The following is a 17032-nucleotide window of genomic DNA, read 5'->3' as shown; positions in this document are numbered from 1 at the left end:
GCAATCGTTTAGACTAAACTGGATTACAGTACAGAAAATATGCTAATCATTAAAAATCTGCTATTTATAACTTTACCGAGCTTTCAGTAGTGTCTCTCCTCCCCTATGGTTTATTACACATATGTGTGGCATGCTGTAATGAAGATGCTGTTTTGAACAAGCCTTTTGAATTAGCCTGCCTCCAATACAGCGATCGCTCCGCAGGAGTCCTGCTGAGTTCACTATCACTGCTCGAGAAATAAAGTGGAGCTTGAAGATGAAAATGTAATTCAACACTCCTTCCTTGTTGTACTGATTGATCATAAAAGATCTCTACTTTCACTGAGTGTCCTTCTGGAAACACTCAGAGTCTGGATACATTGTACAGCTTAAAATAGGAATTCTAATCCTAATCATGTTTCTGGCTTTCAGTATCAGAATTCTATTCATTTATATGTTAAAAATACAGTGGCTTGCAAAAGTATTCATACCCCTTGAACTTTTCCATATTTTGTCACATTACAACCACAAACATAAATATATTTCACTGGAATTTAATGTGAAAGACCAACACAAAGTGGTATACAATTGTGAAGTGGAAGGAAAATTATACATGATTCAAAACATTTTTTACAAATAAAAAACTGAAAAGTGCGGTGTGCAAAAGTATCCAGCCTTCTTTTCTCTGAGTGCAACCAATTGCATTCAGAAGTTGCCTGATGATTGCTAATGACTAAAAAAAGTCCACCTGTGTGTAATCTAATCTCAGTACAAATACAGCTGCTCCGTGACGGCCTCAGAGGTTGGTTTAGAGAATATTGGGGAGTAAACAGCATTATGAAGTCCAAAGTACACACCAGACAGGTCAGGAATAAGGTTGTGGAGAAGTTTAAAGCAGGCTTAGGCTATAAAAAGATTTCCCAAGCTTTGAACATCTCACGGAGCACTGTTCAATCCATTACTCGGAAATGGAAAGAGTATGGCACAACTGTAAACCTACCAAGACAAGGCCGTCCACCTAAACTTACAGGCCGAACAAGGAGAGCACTGATCAGAGATGCAGCCAAGAGGCCCATGGTGACTCTGGACGAAATGCAGAGATCCACAGCTCAGGTGGGGGAAATCTGTCCACAGGACAACTATTAGTCGTGCACTGCACAAATGTGGTCTTTATGGAAGAGTGGCAAGAAGAAAGCCATTGTTAAAAGAAAACCATAAAAAGTCCCGTTTGCAGTTTGCCAGAAGCCATGTTGGGGACACAGCAAACATGTGGAACAAGGTGCTTTGGTCAGATGAGACCAAAATTGAACCTTTTGGCCTAAATGCAAAACGCTATGTGTGGCGGAGAATTAACACTGCACATCACTCTGAACACACCATCCCCACTGTCAAATATGGTGGTGGCAGCATCATGCTCTGGGGCTGCTTCTCTTCAGCAGGGACAGGGAAGTTGGTCAAAGTTGATGGGAAGATGGATGGAGCCAAATACAGGGCAATCTTGGAAGAAAACCTGTTGGAGTCTTCAAAAGACTTGAGACTGGGGCGGAGGTTCACCTTCCAGCAGGACAACGACCCTAAACATAAAGCCAGGGCTACAATGGAATGGTTTAAAACAAAACATATTCATGTGTTAGAATGGCCCAGTCAAAGTCCAGACCTAAACCCAATCGAGAATTTGTGGCAAGATCTGAAAACTGCTGTTCACAAACGCTCTCCATCTAATCTGACTGAGCTTGAGCTGTTTTGCAAAGAAGAATGGGCAAAAATGTCAGTCACTAGATGTGCAAAGCTGGTGGAGACATACCCTAAAAGACTTGCAGCTGTAATTGCAGCAAAAGGTGGTTCCACAAAGTATTGACTCAGGGGGGCTGGATACTTTTGCACACCGCACTTTTCAGTTTTTTATTTGTAAAAAATGTTTTGAATCATGTATAACTTTCGTTCCACTTCACCATTGTATACCACTTTGTGTTGGTCTTTCACATTAAATTCCAGTGAAATATATTTATGTTTGTGGTTGTAATGTGACAAAATATGGAAAAGTTCAAGGGGTATGAATACTTTTGCAAGCCACTGTATATACAAAATAGAGATGTCTTACTAATGTGTTTACTAAAACAGCTTCAATATTGGAACTGGGTAAATGGAACACCAAAAGATTCCTCCGAAAGATGCTCCCCTAATTAGTGTTTTGATAATGGTGATATAGAGTGCTAACTCACATGTTTAAAATCTCTTATAGGTGTTCAATAAGACTGAAAGGCTTAAGTATATGCTTCACATCCATATCATACACATCATATCATACCGTGGCTGTGGACATCATCATACTAAAAAGCTCTTTCATTAAGATACAATGTTTCATCATATACAGTGGTACCTTATAACTCAACATTCCCAAAACTCAAAATATTTCAAACTCAACGCCCTTCATCAAGAAATTAGTACCCTTAAACTCAATGTGTTCAGTTTCTTTTTTTTTTAATTATTACATTTAAAATTAACAATAACCCGCCGTTTTGTTCAGCGCTTGGCTTAAGCGGTGCAGTAAAACATCATCAAAGTGCGCATATGAGACTAATCTGCAATTGTGTGGAATAACAGTCAAATCCACTCTTAAAGCGTCCACATGTATCTGTGTTTAGCTGGATTTTTCTCCTGTTTGACTTTTAAACTTGTGTTATAGCTCGGGGTTCTGAAAAATGGTAAGAATCAGCTTTTTTCGAAGTAAAGATAAAGTGCAGGTTTTGTTGTATTTTTTATTGATTTTTTAACTGTTTTCAATTGCATGTCAGTGTTTTTTATTATATTATATTTGTGTTATTTTCAGTGTATAAGTGTCAAAAACCACGCCATTATTTTACATTAGCCTGAAATATATGCAATTCCACTGGACCACGGAACGCATTAACAGGTTTTCCATACATCCTTATGGGAAAAAATACCTTAAAACTTAATGCCTTTTAAACTCAGTGCCACTCCCAGACCCAACTGAAGTTAAAATTTCAAGGTACCACTGTATGTGATAGACTGGCAACCTGTCCTAGATGTTTCCTGCATCTTGCACATGATTGTACCACAACCCTGAATTTGATAAAGAGGTGGTAAAACAAACAATGAATGAATGTGTCATTGTATTGCAAAAAAAAGTGACCAGAGGTTATAACTTTGTACTGGGCATGTGGACCAAAACCATGCCACCAAAACGCCCCACAGCAAAACAGATCCTCCATATCCCAGAGTTCAAGCAATTAGGTATGTACTGAAATATGCTGTTTTACTTGAAAAGACAAAACAGATAAATAGTTTTCATTCATTTTGATAAAGAGCTTTTGGTTTTAGGTACTAAGTATGCATAAAATAAGGTAACTCATTCTATATGACCTTCAAGACTGGGGTGACACGGTGGCTAAGTGGGTAGCACTGTTGCCTCACAGCAAGAAGGTCCTGGGTTCGATCCCCAGGTGGAACAGTCCGGGTCCTTTCTGTGTGGAGTTTGCATGTTCTCCCTGTGTCCACGTGGGTTTCCTCCCACAATCCAAAGACATGCAAGTGAGGTGAATTGGAGACATTAAATTGTTCAAGACTTGTGTAAACTTGTGTAATGAGTAACTACCATTTCCTGTCATGAATGTAACCAAAGTGTAAAATGTGACGTTAAAATCCTAATAAACAAAGAAATGTTGTAGACTGTTCTATGGGTGGGTAAGAACAAAATGAAATGATGATGCCTGAAATGATGTGGCTTATTCTGTTAGATGACTATTCTATGCTTGATGACTGTTATGTAACACCAAATAAAATTACATAAATGCACTGTGTTGGTGGATAAAGGTAGAAATTCCTGCCCTGTTGCACTGCCTATTTAATTTGGCTAGCAGAAAAGGATTTCTCTTAATGACAATCACCTGAGACTCGTGAGCACTAAAGCTTATGGTGAAAGGTTTCCCATAATGGTTTCTTCCTGTCTTCTTTGTTAGCACACTGCCTGGCTCCAGTTTTCCACTAACATAGGATGGTCAGTGTTCTCTTGTTTCTGGGAACACGCTCTGGTTTTAAGTGGATTTGGGCCTCATGCTACGTAGGTCAACGCAGCACAACGTCTCAGTCTACTGTTTTGAGACATGCTCATAAATCCACAGTAGGCACAGATAAAGCCAAGTAGCGTGGTCAGGATGCTCACCCGTGCAAGGCAGGAACCCGGGAGGCGCAGAAAGTTACCCTTCTATCCATCTTTCTGAGAGCTTGTTTTGTCGTATACGGCTGGGATAAAGCCTGACATATCAAAACATCTAGTTCTTATTTCTGCACTATCCTTTTAACATTCACTATCTCAAGCGGATTGCGGGTGTTCTTTGTGTTTGTTACTTTGTGTTTAATACTTGGCTGCTGTCTTATTTGTAACTCTCCTCATTTAGTTCATGGCTTTTTAGTCACTGTATTATTCTACCTTGGATTGAGAATCTGCACATGGGTTCTTTTTTCTTCTTTTCAGGTGTGTGGTGAAGCGCTTGACAGAAACAGGCTGAAAATAAATCTGTGGAAGTAGTCTGTAATGGTTTCCAACACAAATGTAGCCAACTTCTGCAAAATCCTTCCCCATATTTTACTTTTACATTTTCGGCATTTTAGCAGACACCTTTATCCAAAGCGACTTACTTTACAGTTACAGTATACAGTCTGAGCAACTAAGGGTTAAGGGCCTTGCTCAAGGGTCCAACAGCAGCAACCTACCAGTGGTGGGGCTTGAACCAGCAACCTTTGGCCAAGCCGAGCGGCCAAGAGCGCGCACACACACACGTGCACGCAGGCGACACAGACTTTATTCTCGATCGCGTATTAAATCCGTTATCTGATATACTGTCTAGTGCACTATGTAGGAAACATAAATCTGTTATCTGATATACAATTTAGTGCACTATGTAAGGAACATAATTAATTATGTCATACGTAGAGATGGACCGATCAGGGTTTTTGGCACCGATTCCGATCTCCTTTCAGGGACATCGGCCAATAGCCGATTCCGATCGGGGGGGGGCAGTAAATAAACTTAAAAAGAGCCTCACAGTAAAGATAAACCGGAGCAGCGCGCGTGTGTGTGTGTGTGTGTGTGCGTGCCTTTAGAAGATACGCTTTGTTCACAGTATCGCTATAAGTGATTCATTGATTCATGAGTTGATTCGCTTTTATGTGAAGCGTAAGTTTCTCTTCTCGGTTATCTCTCCGTGTTTACTGTTATTAATTAAATGTCATGGTTTTAAATAAACAACTACTACAGAACATTTTGTGTGACTTACATTAAAAAGCTTAATTAAACTGCTATTACCACAGATCTGTAACCGACCGTCAGACTCGTTCCGTCTAAGGAGCTAAAAGTTTTCTAAAAGTTCAGCAGATGATCCTGAACTAACGAATTTGGTAATGAATAAACTTTTGCCTCTGATTGGCTCTGTAACGTTTTCTGTTCTCATCTACATCACAAGTAAGAACCGCTTACGATTTACCAAAGTGAACCAGGAGTTTATATAACGTGCTGATAGAATCGACTCAGATGTGACCGGGTTGAATTATCTTTTTAAAGTAAATATTACAATCAGCAAAATTACATCGTAAGAGCTTTCACGATGGTTTCTGTACGATGGTTGATGAATGGTGATGTGATGGTTGGTGCTTCGTAGCTCAAAGTCTGGATCAATCCACTGAGCTGTTAACTTAACATGATCTTTATATATCACACGATCGGATCGGCTACTTTTAGGAAATATCGCAGATCGCCGATAGCATATTTAGATTAAAAATTGGCCGATACCGATTCATAGCCGATCGATCGTCCCATCTCTAGTAATACGCGATCTAGTGCACTATGTAAGGAACATAATTAATTATGTAATACACGATCTAGTGCACTATGTAAGGAACACAAATCATCATCTAGTTATACTATCTAGTGCACTATGTAGTGAACATGAATGCGTTATCTGATATACAGTATAATCTAGTGCACTGTGTAGGGAACATAAACCAATTGTCTAATTCACTATCTAGTGCACTACGTAGGGAACATAAATTCATATCTAAAATTCTATAGTGCACTATGTAGGGAACATAAATCCGTTATCTGATATACAATTTAGTGCACTATGTAGGGAACCTAAATCCGTTAACTAATACGCTACCTAAAGTATTATGTAAGAAACATAAGCCTATTATCTAGTACACTATCAAGTAAGGAACATAAATAAATAAATATATATATATATATATATATATATATATATATATATATTAGGGCTGTCGAAGTTAACGCGATAATAACGCATTAACGCGATCTCAGTTTAACGCGATTTTAAAAAATAGTGCCGTTAACGCACATTCTGTTTGGCCCTGCGAGTCATCCGTAGTTCATGTTGAGGCTTGACCGTACACGGCATCTAGTAGAGGAGTACGTGAGTGATGGAGAAAGGTCTGTTAAACGGGAAGTTTCATTTCAAAAGTTTGCCAGATGGCTCACTTGACAAAACAAAGGGCTGTTTGCAGTTATTGTCAGGCTGAGTTTAGCTATCACCGGAGTACATCCAGCTTGAAATACCACATGCAGGCCAAGCACACATTTGGCAGCAGGTTGAGCTCTGGCAATGTACGACAGACAACACTGGACAATGTTCGACGGCAGACGATGGACCAGCCAACCTCCAACAAATTAACGGTAGCAATTGCTAAATGGATAGCCACAGCATGCAGACCGATTAACATAGTGCAGGACGAGGGTCTGCGCAACATAATTAGGCTCGCGTCCAAGGACCCATCTTATGAGCTACCCTCGAGATCAACTATCGTCAACAGGATTCATGAGCTATATGAAACGGAGAGGGCAAAACTAGCTCAGGATTTGGTACTCACAGCCACTATTGCTCTTACGGGTGATTATTGGACATCACTAGGTAACGACAGCTATCTCGGAGTTACAGGTCATTATATAGATGAACAGTGGCAACTTCATTCACATGCTTTAACGGTCATGAAAACAGAGGAGAGGCATCATGCTGCGACCTGTGCCGAACATTTTATGGATGTGGCGAAGCAGTGGAACATCGAAAGTAAAGTGAGTACCCTAAGCACAGATAGTGCAAGAAATATGATAGCAGCGACAAGACACCTACCGTTCGAACATTTGCCATGCATCGCACACAGCATTCAACGTACTGTTACAGTGTCCCTACAAAATAGTATATTTGACTGTGCACTTTCTAAGTGTCGCAAGGTGGTGGGGCACTTCAAACATAGTCCACCTAATACCTCTGAATTAGAAAAACAGCAAGTTGCACATGGGCTGAAGACTGAGTCACTCGTGCAAGATGTACCAACCCGATGGAACTCCACTCTGGAGATGGTGAAACGTCTGCAAAAACACCAAGAACCAGTAAAAGACGCCCTAGCCCTGCACAAAACCAATGTCGCGATGCCAACAAAGGCAGAGATGGAAAAGCTGCAGAAGCTGGAGGCATTGCTGGAGCCCTGCAGGTAACCTCTTATTCTCTCACTGGTGAAGCTCATTTTGTGTCATTGCTGATATGCACAGTGCTAACACGTGCCAATGATTTTAGCTGTGTTACAAGGCAATTATTTTAGCCTCACTTTTTTCTAACTAATGTGCAGTAGGCCCTATAGTTCTTTTTGTGTGTGACTGAATATAAATGAATAAGTAGGTAATTCAGTAATTTTCGATTTTGTTTTGCAGATACTTTACTGAAATCCTGGGAGGAGAAAAATTTGTTTCCTGTTCGGTTGTATTGCCTGCATTATGCCATCTGTCTCGGGTAATGGAAAGTTCAGAGGATGACCCTCCCTACATTGGCAAGTTCAAGCAGACCTTCACCTTGGACATGGAGAAACGCAAGGAAAAAACAAACAGTACCTGGCTGAAGATTTCCACAGCACTTGACCCTAGATTTAAGGACCTCAAGTGTCTACACAGATTTGAGAGAGCTGAGGTGTGGGCACTGATTGCTGGCATTATGAAGGAGGAGATGCTTGCACAGGAACCAGTGCAAACAGTAACATTTGAACCACCACAGAAGAAAGCAGCTCTCTTGGTTGCTTCAGAATCTGAGTCTGATGAAGAGGAGAACTATATTGAAAAATGTCTGGAGCGCTATAGAGCTGAGCCTGTCATTAGTATGGAGGACTGTCCCTTGGAATGGTGGTCTAAACATGCTGGGTCACACCCCAAATTGGCCTGCCTTGCTCGCAAATACTTAGCAACACCTGCCACATCAGTACCTTGTGAGAGGTTGTTTTCTCTTTCTGGGCACATTGTGCAGAAAAAGCGAGCTGCTTTGTCATCTAGCAATGTTTCCAGACTTGTGTGCCTAAGCAGCTGGCTTGGGTCAGCAAAATAGCTGTGCCTAACTACATTATTTAAAATTAAGGCCAACCTGTTGTTGCTGTTCAGATTAACTGGTCTAACTTTACCAGTTGCTTGATTTTGAATTAGGCCTATGTTCTATTAAGAAGAGTTTGATGGAGTTGGTTTTTGTATGCACTTTGCATTACGTGAGATTTCAATATGTCTTTAATGAAGTCCAACTTTGCATAATTTATTTTTGTTTGAGCAGTACTGTGAATAAAACTCTCTTACAGTTTTCTCTTGTCCCAGCAGTTTTTAACATAAGTACATTTAGCATAAAATGTGTTCACCATTTTAATTGTAACATTTCACTTAAAAATCCTTATTTTCTATAACATTTACAGATTTTTTTTAAATGCGATTAATCGCGATTAACTATATGAAATTCTGAGATTAATCGCGATTAAAAATTTTAATCGTTTGACAGCCCTAATATATATATATATATATATATATATATACAGTGTATCACAAAAGTGAGTACACCCCTCACATTTCTGCAGATATTTAAGTATATCTTTTCATGGGACAACACTGACAAAATGACACTTTGACACAATGAAAAGTAGTCTGTGTGCAGCTTATATAACAGTGTAAATTTATTCTTCCCTCAAAATAACTCAATATACAGCCATTAATGTCTAAACCACCGGCAACAAAAGTGAGTACACCCCTAAGAGACTACACCCCTAAATGTCCAAATTGAGCACTGCTTGTCATTTTCCCTCCAAAATGTCATGTGATTTGTTAGTGTTACTAGGTCTCAGGTGTGCATAGGGAGCAGGTGTGTTCAATTTAGTAGTACAGCTCTCACACTCTCTCATACTGGTCACTGAAAGTTCCAACATGGCACCTCATGGCAAAGAACTCTCTGAGGATCTTAAAAGACGAATTGTTGCGCTACATGAAGATGGCCAAGGCTACAAGAAGATTGCCAACACCCTGAAACTGAGCTGCAGCACAGTGGCCAAGATCATCCAGCGTTTTAAAAGAGCAGGGTCCACTCAGAACAGACCTCGCGTTGGTCGTCCAAAGAAGCTGAGTGCACGTGCTCAGCATCACATCCAACTGCTGTCTTTGAAAGATAGGCGCAGGAGTGCTGTAAGCATTGCTGCAGAGATTGAAAAGGTGGGGGGTCAGCCTGTCAGTGCTCAGACCATACGCCGCACACTACATCAAATTGGTCTGCATGGCTGTCACCCCAGAAGGAAGCCTCTTCTGAAGTCTCTACACAAGAAAGCCTGCAAACAGTTTGCTGAAGACATGTCAACAAAGGACATGGATTACTGGAACCATGTCCTATGGTCTGATGAGACCAAGATTAATTTGTTTGGTTCAGATGGTCTCAAGCATGTGTGGCGGCAATCAGGTGAGGAGTACAAAGATAAGTGTGTCATGCCTACAGTCAAGCATGGTGGTGGGAATGCCATGGTCTGGGGCTGCATGAGTGCAGCAGGTGTTGGGGAGTTACATTTCATTGAGGGACACATGAACTCCAATATGTACTGTGAAATACTGAAGCAGAGCATGATCCCCTCCCTCCGGAAACTGGGTCGCAGGGCAGTGTTCCAGCATGATAATGACCCCAAACACACCTCTAAGACGACCACTGCTTTATTGAAGAGGCTGAGGGTAAAGGTGATGGACTGGCCAAGCATGTCTCCAGACCTAAACCCAATAGAACATCTTTGGGGCATCCTCAAGCGGAAGGTGGAGGAGCGCAAAGTCTCGAATATCCGCCAGCTCCGTGATGTCGTCATGGAGGAGTGGAAAAGCATTCCAGTGGCAACCTGTGAAGCTCTGGTAAACTCCATGCCCAGGAGAGTTAAGGCAGTTCTGGGAAATAATGGTGGCCACACAAAATATTGACACTTCAGGAACTTTCACTAAGGGGTGTACTCACTTTTGTTGCCGGTGGTTTAGACATTAATGGCTGTATATTGAGTTATTTTGAGGGAAGAATAAATGTACACTGTTATATAAGCTGCACACAGACTACTTTTCATTGTGTCAAAGTGTCATTTTGTCAGTGTTGTCCCATGAAAAGATATACTTAAATATCTGCAGAAATGTGAGGGGTGTACTCACTTTTGTGATACACTGTATATATAAATATTATTATACAATCTGGTGCACTATGTAGTACACATTAATGTGTTTGTGACGCGAACAGTTAGCTTAGTAGCTCAGTTAGCAGCTCCTAAAAGTTCTGTTATCACCCATATCCTTTGGTGTGTGCGAGAGGTTTTTAGTTTTTTTTTTTTTTTTTTTTTTTTGGGCTTGGGGGGTCGGGGTCGAGGTCCACCTCCCTGAAATGAGTTTTTGCAACTTGGGATGTCTGCTTAACCACTACGCTACGGCTTTCCCATAGGGTATTCCTCTTAGAAATTACGGCTGATCTTGTAAGACTTTTAGTAATTTCAGTAAAAATGCTTTTAATGGGCAGTTTATTTGCATGTAAATGTAATTTAATGTAATGCTTTGTCCATGACACACAAAAGGTTCCTATAACATGGCATCATTGCCTGCATCTCACTTTTTATAAGTACAGCCCTAACAGTTCAGAGGCCATCCCATCATCCCACCTCACCTACTTGGTAAATCATGACAGTAAGAGTAACAGAAAAGGATTACAGAATGCAGCCATCAAACCCTTAGCTGTTTAGTTTTACTGCGCCATTACAGGTGAGATTCATTTCTCCTCTCAAGGCCCTTCTGTCCTCAGAGAGGTGATTTTACTAATAAACACCAATCAACTGGGAGTGCCAAATCAGTTTACGCTGTTTAATTAGCAACTCCTAAAATAACATATGCTGTGTACAACGGGGACCTGAAGGAATGAACGGTCGCATGTCACTTGTGAGTGTGTGTGTGTGTTGCATGACTTTAACAGTTATAAACTGCATATATTCAAAACAATGCCTACAAGAAGAAGTGAGCATTAACACCATGAAATCAGCAGAATAAAATCGTAGGTCTATTTATAACACATTATTTCGAAGACTTGTTGTGTGCAATGGATTAAACAATTGTTTAACTGTTTGAGGCTGTTTAGATAGTCTGTGTGTCTAGCCTATCCTCAATTTCAGCACAGTTAAAAAGAGACATTAGCACTTGATACAAAAATACATCCTGTAAATGGCAGCTATTTAAAATAATGCCTACAAAAAGGATTATGTAATATTATAAAGATGACACACTTAATCTATTTATGAAACATGCTCATTTATTAAACTTGGAGGCATTGTCTTGAGTGTTATTCCAAACAATGCCTACAGAAAGGAAAGAGCATTCATGTAGAGATGACACTCTAGCACAAAACAATCTCATAAGTAAATGTTCTCATGCAGCTGCCACACTGAATAAATGACAGGGACTCAAAAATCACTTATGGTTTAAGGAAAAAATTAAAATAATGAGGCTTTATCTAATTCCTACCATGATATATATGGTCCATGACTTCAAAAGTTTGGCAGAAAGCTGTATATATCCAGACTTAGTAAAGTCCTCTGCAGACGTGAATCAAATGTTCAAAACTGTACAATAAGTAAATTTGTACAAGGTTCTCTTTTAATAAATGTTTGGTTGGCACAGCAGTAAAATACACTAGCCTACTAACTCCGAGATCTTGGGTTCAAATCTCGGCAGTGCTATCGGCTAGTCCAACGTCTAGACGGACAAGATTGGCGATGTCTGAGGGGAGGATGGCTGAATGGCCTAGCCAGTGGGAGGTGCAATTGTCAGTGTTCTCTCATTGCTGATTCCAAGCCCAGATTAAAATAACTGTGCCAACACTGATCTGGCATAACATTATGACCACCTCCTTATTTCTACACTCACTGTCCATTTTATCAGCTCCACTTACCATATAGATAGATAGATAGATAGATAGATAGATAGATAGATAGATAGATAGATAGATAGATAGATAGATACTTTATTAATTCCGAAGGAAATTAAGGAAATATAGAAGCACTTTGTAGTTCTACAATTACTGACTGTAGTCCATCTGTTTCTCTACATACCTTTTTAGTCTGCTTTTTTTTGGATTTTCCCAGGACCACTACAGAGCAGGTATTATTTGGGTGTTGGATCATTCTCTGCACTGCAGTGACACTGACATGGTGGTGGTGTGTTAGTGTGTGTTGTGCTGGTATGAGTGGATCAGACACAGAAATGCTGATGGAGTTTTTAAACACCTCACTGTCCCTGCTGGACTGAGAATAGTCCACCAACCAAAAATATCCAGCCAACAGCGTCCTGTGACCACTGATGAAGGTCTAGAAGATGACCAACAAAATTTGTAGTAAATTCATGGTAAGGTAAATTAGGTAAGGTATAAGTACTGTAAGGTAATTTAGTTTTTCCCCACCTGCCAGACACACTCATTAAACGTGGATTGGCAATTTTAGGTACTCTGGGTGTGTATTACTGCCATATTTTGCAATTTTTTTGTGTGAAGAGCCTTCATTCCTGTCTAGGATGAAGCAAACAGTTTGTAAATTTATTTAATTAATTTCGTTTAATCATGTTTTATTTTATGGTCAGTCCCAGAATACCCTCTATTAACAAACTGGAAAAAATCTTACTAGAAGCATGTCCAACCTATGTATGTTTATCATCCCCACACAGGGTAGTGTGGGTGCCGCACAGCCATTTGGCTCAAGCCGATGACAGGCTGATTTAAAAATGAGTGTTTGACGCACACTTCGCTCCCGCTCCTATGGCTTTCACCGCGAGTCTGACCAAGGAATAAATGAACGGTACTCTATTTCAATTACACATCAGTTCAAAAGCTCTAGTGTTGAATCAGCGTTCATTAAATGTGCACCTACCTGCACCTTGTTCTGCTGTCCATCTTCCAGCTCCGCCACACTGTTCATCTTTCTACTTCAGCTCGATTATTCTCCACAAAACTCTTCACGGACGAGATTCACCCTCATACACAGTGAACACATGAGTCCACCGCATGAACAGGAGCAGGATTTTCTACAGAAGAGCTGAACGCTGAGCTTCTGAATCTGCTGCAGATCTCACTGCACATCACCTCAATCCTCAATCACTAACTCACTCGTTCATTTATTCTGCAAAGCGAACTCACTGATGATGTCCTGAGTGTAATCTATTACACAGGAGACGTGATTAAATCCCCTCTAGTTTGGTGAGATGAGAGTTTGTGGATCTGGTGTAACAGCGAGTGATAATTAAAGAGCTTGCCTCATATAAATCCCGTAAAAACTTGCTGTGTGAGCTTTATGAGAAATGAATAAAGCATGAAGGTTAAAAAAGAGAAAATACTGAAGTTCCCTTGTGAAATTCCCTTCCACAATATAACTGCAGTCATTATTCCGGTAGTATCCATTAGCGAATGTGGAATCGCTCCCGTCATTCAGAAACTCTCTCTCTCTCTCTCTCTCTCTCTCTCACTTACTCACTCACACACACTCCCTCTCTCTTTCAGGAGCTTGGCTTCATTACTGGTTTGCCAATTGAACCAGTTTTCTACCCATCAGCATTTCTACAGCAAAAGTAATACGAGTGTACGAGTTGATAACCTTAATTTGATCATTACTTTGTTTTTTGTCTGTAAGGCAGGCACGTGCACAGATAGACCCCTAGTGGTGCTCAAGCACCTGCCCTTTTGCCCTGGATGAGAAAAGTGCGCTTTCTGCTGGAGCCCAATTTTTTTTCTACATTCATCAATATTTAAAAATAAAAATTACCCTCTCGGTCATCAATTGCCCCCAAAAGTGTTTTGATATATGACGGGCATTTATTTGAGTTCTTGTGAGAATTCTGCCCCGAGAATATAAAGACAGTTTTACTGTTTTACAAATTAGACAAGTTCACTAGTTTGAGCACAAACATTTTGCAGGAGAATGTCAAGTAGCTCTCACAGTAAAGTGTTGAAAATAGATACAAACATACAATATTTTATAATTACAGCATCCTGGCCAAAATGCTGTGTAGGAAAAGTCACCTTTAGTCAAGGAGTTATTTTTCATGCAAGCATTTATACTTCAACAGTTGATGTTTACAAATGAGGAATAATTTTGCTATGTAATTAACATTACAAACTAATACAGTGGGGGAAATAAGTATTTGATCCCCTGCTGAAGTGTGTTACTAATGGTTTTCTTGGTGACTGTGCTCCCAGCTCCCTTGAGATCATTGACAAGCTCCTCCCGTGTAATTCTGGACTGACCTCACCTTTCTCAGAATCATTCTTACCCCACCAGGTGAGATCTTGCATGGAGCTCCAGAGTGAGGGTGATTGACTGTGATCTTGTATTTCTTCCATTTTCGAATTATCGCACCAACAGTGGTCTCTTTCTCACCAAGCTTCTTGCTGATGGTCTTGTAGCCCATTCCAGCCTTGTGCAGGTCTACAATCTTGTCCCTGACGTCCTTTGATAGCTCTTTGGTCTTGCCCATGGTGGTCGAGAGATTTGAATGGAAGAAACTGATTCTGTGACAGGAGTCTTTTATACAGGGACAGGACTAATTTGTGTGCCTTTTGTGCACATAACCGGTGTGTGGGGGTCAGAATTCTTGCTGGTTGGTAGGGGATCAAATACTTATTTCCCTTAATTAAATACAAATTAATTTATAACTTTTATTTAATGTTTTTTTCTGGATTTTTTGTTGATATTCTGTCTCTCTCTGTTAAAATAAACCTTCCATAAAAATTATAGACTGTTCAAGTCTTTGTAAGGGGGTAAACTTACAAAATCAGCAGGGGATCAAATACTTATTTCCCCCACTGTATATGTAGAAGGCTAAATAGAACAGCATACAAAAAATGATGAATAAATAGGAAAATGTTATTTAGCTGTCTATTTGATTTTATTAGCATAATAATAGGCCCATTGTTAACATTAACTACCCAAAGTGGGTTTCTGATTTGAAATCAAAGGTAGGTCTTAAGTTCAGCTACATGACAGTCTGGTGAGGTAAATTGAGACTAGTAATGGTATATTATTAGTGTAATGCTTCAACTCTGTCAGAAAACAGTAACATGATGTATCCTGTGTTCTCCCCTTTATGGAGATTCAGTAAGTCACTCTTGATTATTATGCACAACATTGATTTATCTCATTTACAAATTTTGCAGCATAATGACAAGAAAAGAAAGGTTACAAAAGCAGAAAGAAAAGGAACTACAGCAAGCAGCTCAGGGTAGCAGCTCTCTTTTATCCTGGATTAGGCCATCTACCAGTAAAGCAAATGAGGGAGATGTATCAGTATCAGTTGGTTATTAAAAAGTGTGCACAATATGGCCTTGTTTTTGCCTGTTTTTCATTTATTTATGCAATTTGATAATTTGAGTTATTTGATTAGATGTGTATTGATTGTGTTAACAAAAATAAATATATAAGTTAAATATCCTACTGTGTTTTTTCTTTAATTTTATTAATAATTCTGGAGATGGGTGCACTTTTTTTTGGCTTGAGCACCTGCCCCCAAAAATGTCTGTGCACGTGCCTGCTGTAAGGAGTTTAACATGTTCTCCCCGCATCCATGTGGGATTCCTTTAGACACTCTCGTTTTATTCCCCAACATCTTCCAAAAGAAAAAGGCAGCATGAAGTAGCCATTACACACTAATTATTCGTAAGTTTGATTTGTTTTGAAGTGAGATGTGAGTAAATATTTGTGTAATGGGTGGGTATGACATTTAGGGATGTGTAATGTGTCATTTTAGTACAGAGGAGGTACTAAGGAGCTAAAAGTTTTCTAAAAGTTCAGCAGATGATCCTGAACTAACGAATTTGGTAATGAATAAACTTTTGCCTCTGATTGGCTCTGTAACGTTTTCTGTTCTCATCTACATCACAAGTAAGAACCGCTTACGATTTACCAAAGTGAACCAGGAGTTTATATAACGTGCTGATAGAATCGACTCAGATGTGACCGGGTTGAATTATCTTTTTAAAGTAAATATTACAATCAGCAAAATTACATCGTAAGAGCTTTCACGATGGTTTCTGTACGATGGTTGATGAATGGTGATGTGATGGTTGGTGCTTCGTAGCTCAAAGTCTGGATCAATCCACTGAGCTGTTAACTTAACATGATCTTTATATATCACACGATCGGATCGGCTACTTTTAGGAAATATCGCAGATCGCCGATAGCATATTTAGATTAAAAATTGGCCGATACCGATTCATAGCCGATCGATCGTCCCATCTCTAGTAATACGCGATCTAGTGCACTATGTAAGGAACATAATTAATTATGTAATACACGATCTAGTGCACTATGTAAGGAACACAAATCATCATCTAGTTATACTATCTAGTGCACTATGTAGTGAACATGAATGCGTTATCTGATATACAGTATAATCTAGTGCACTGTGTAGGGAACATAAACCAATTGTCTAATTCACTATCTAGTGCACTACGTAGGGAACATAAATTCATATCTAAAATTCTATAGTGCACTATGTAGGGAACATAAATCCGTTATCTGATATACAATTTAGTGCACTATGTAGGGAACCTAAATCCGTTAACTAATACGCTACCTAAAGTATTATGTAAGAAACATAAGCCTATTATCTAGTACACTATCAAGTAAGGAACATAAATAAATAAATATATATATATATATATATATATATATATATATATATATTAGG

General features: G+C 39.6%; 1 protein-coding gene across 1 annotated transcript in view; it reads right to left on the bottom strand.

The window, feature by feature from the left end:
- Nucleotides 1-13526, bottom strand: part of LOC134317757 (fibrinogen C domain-containing protein 1-like) — a 103656-nt gene extending 90130 nt beyond the window's left edge. Inside the window, exon 1 of the mRNA XM_062998480.1 lies at nucleotides 13222-13526. Coding sequence (XP_062854550.1) covers nucleotides 13222-13269 — 48 coding nt within the window. The 5' untranslated portion in view covers nucleotides 13270-13526. The remainder of the gene's footprint in view (nucleotides 1-13221) is intronic.
- Nucleotides 13527-17032: the final 3506 nt, after the last annotated feature.

This window comes from Trichomycterus rosablanca, chromosome 7 (assembly GCF_030014385.1).
Source record: "Trichomycterus rosablanca isolate fTriRos1 chromosome 7, fTriRos1.hap1, whole genome shotgun sequence".
Taxonomy (NCBI): Eukaryota; Metazoa; Chordata; class Actinopteri; order Siluriformes; family Trichomycteridae; genus Trichomycterus; species Trichomycterus rosablanca.
Note: the sequence above shows the minus strand (reverse complement) of the source record. Positions and strands in the feature narration are given on the sequence as shown.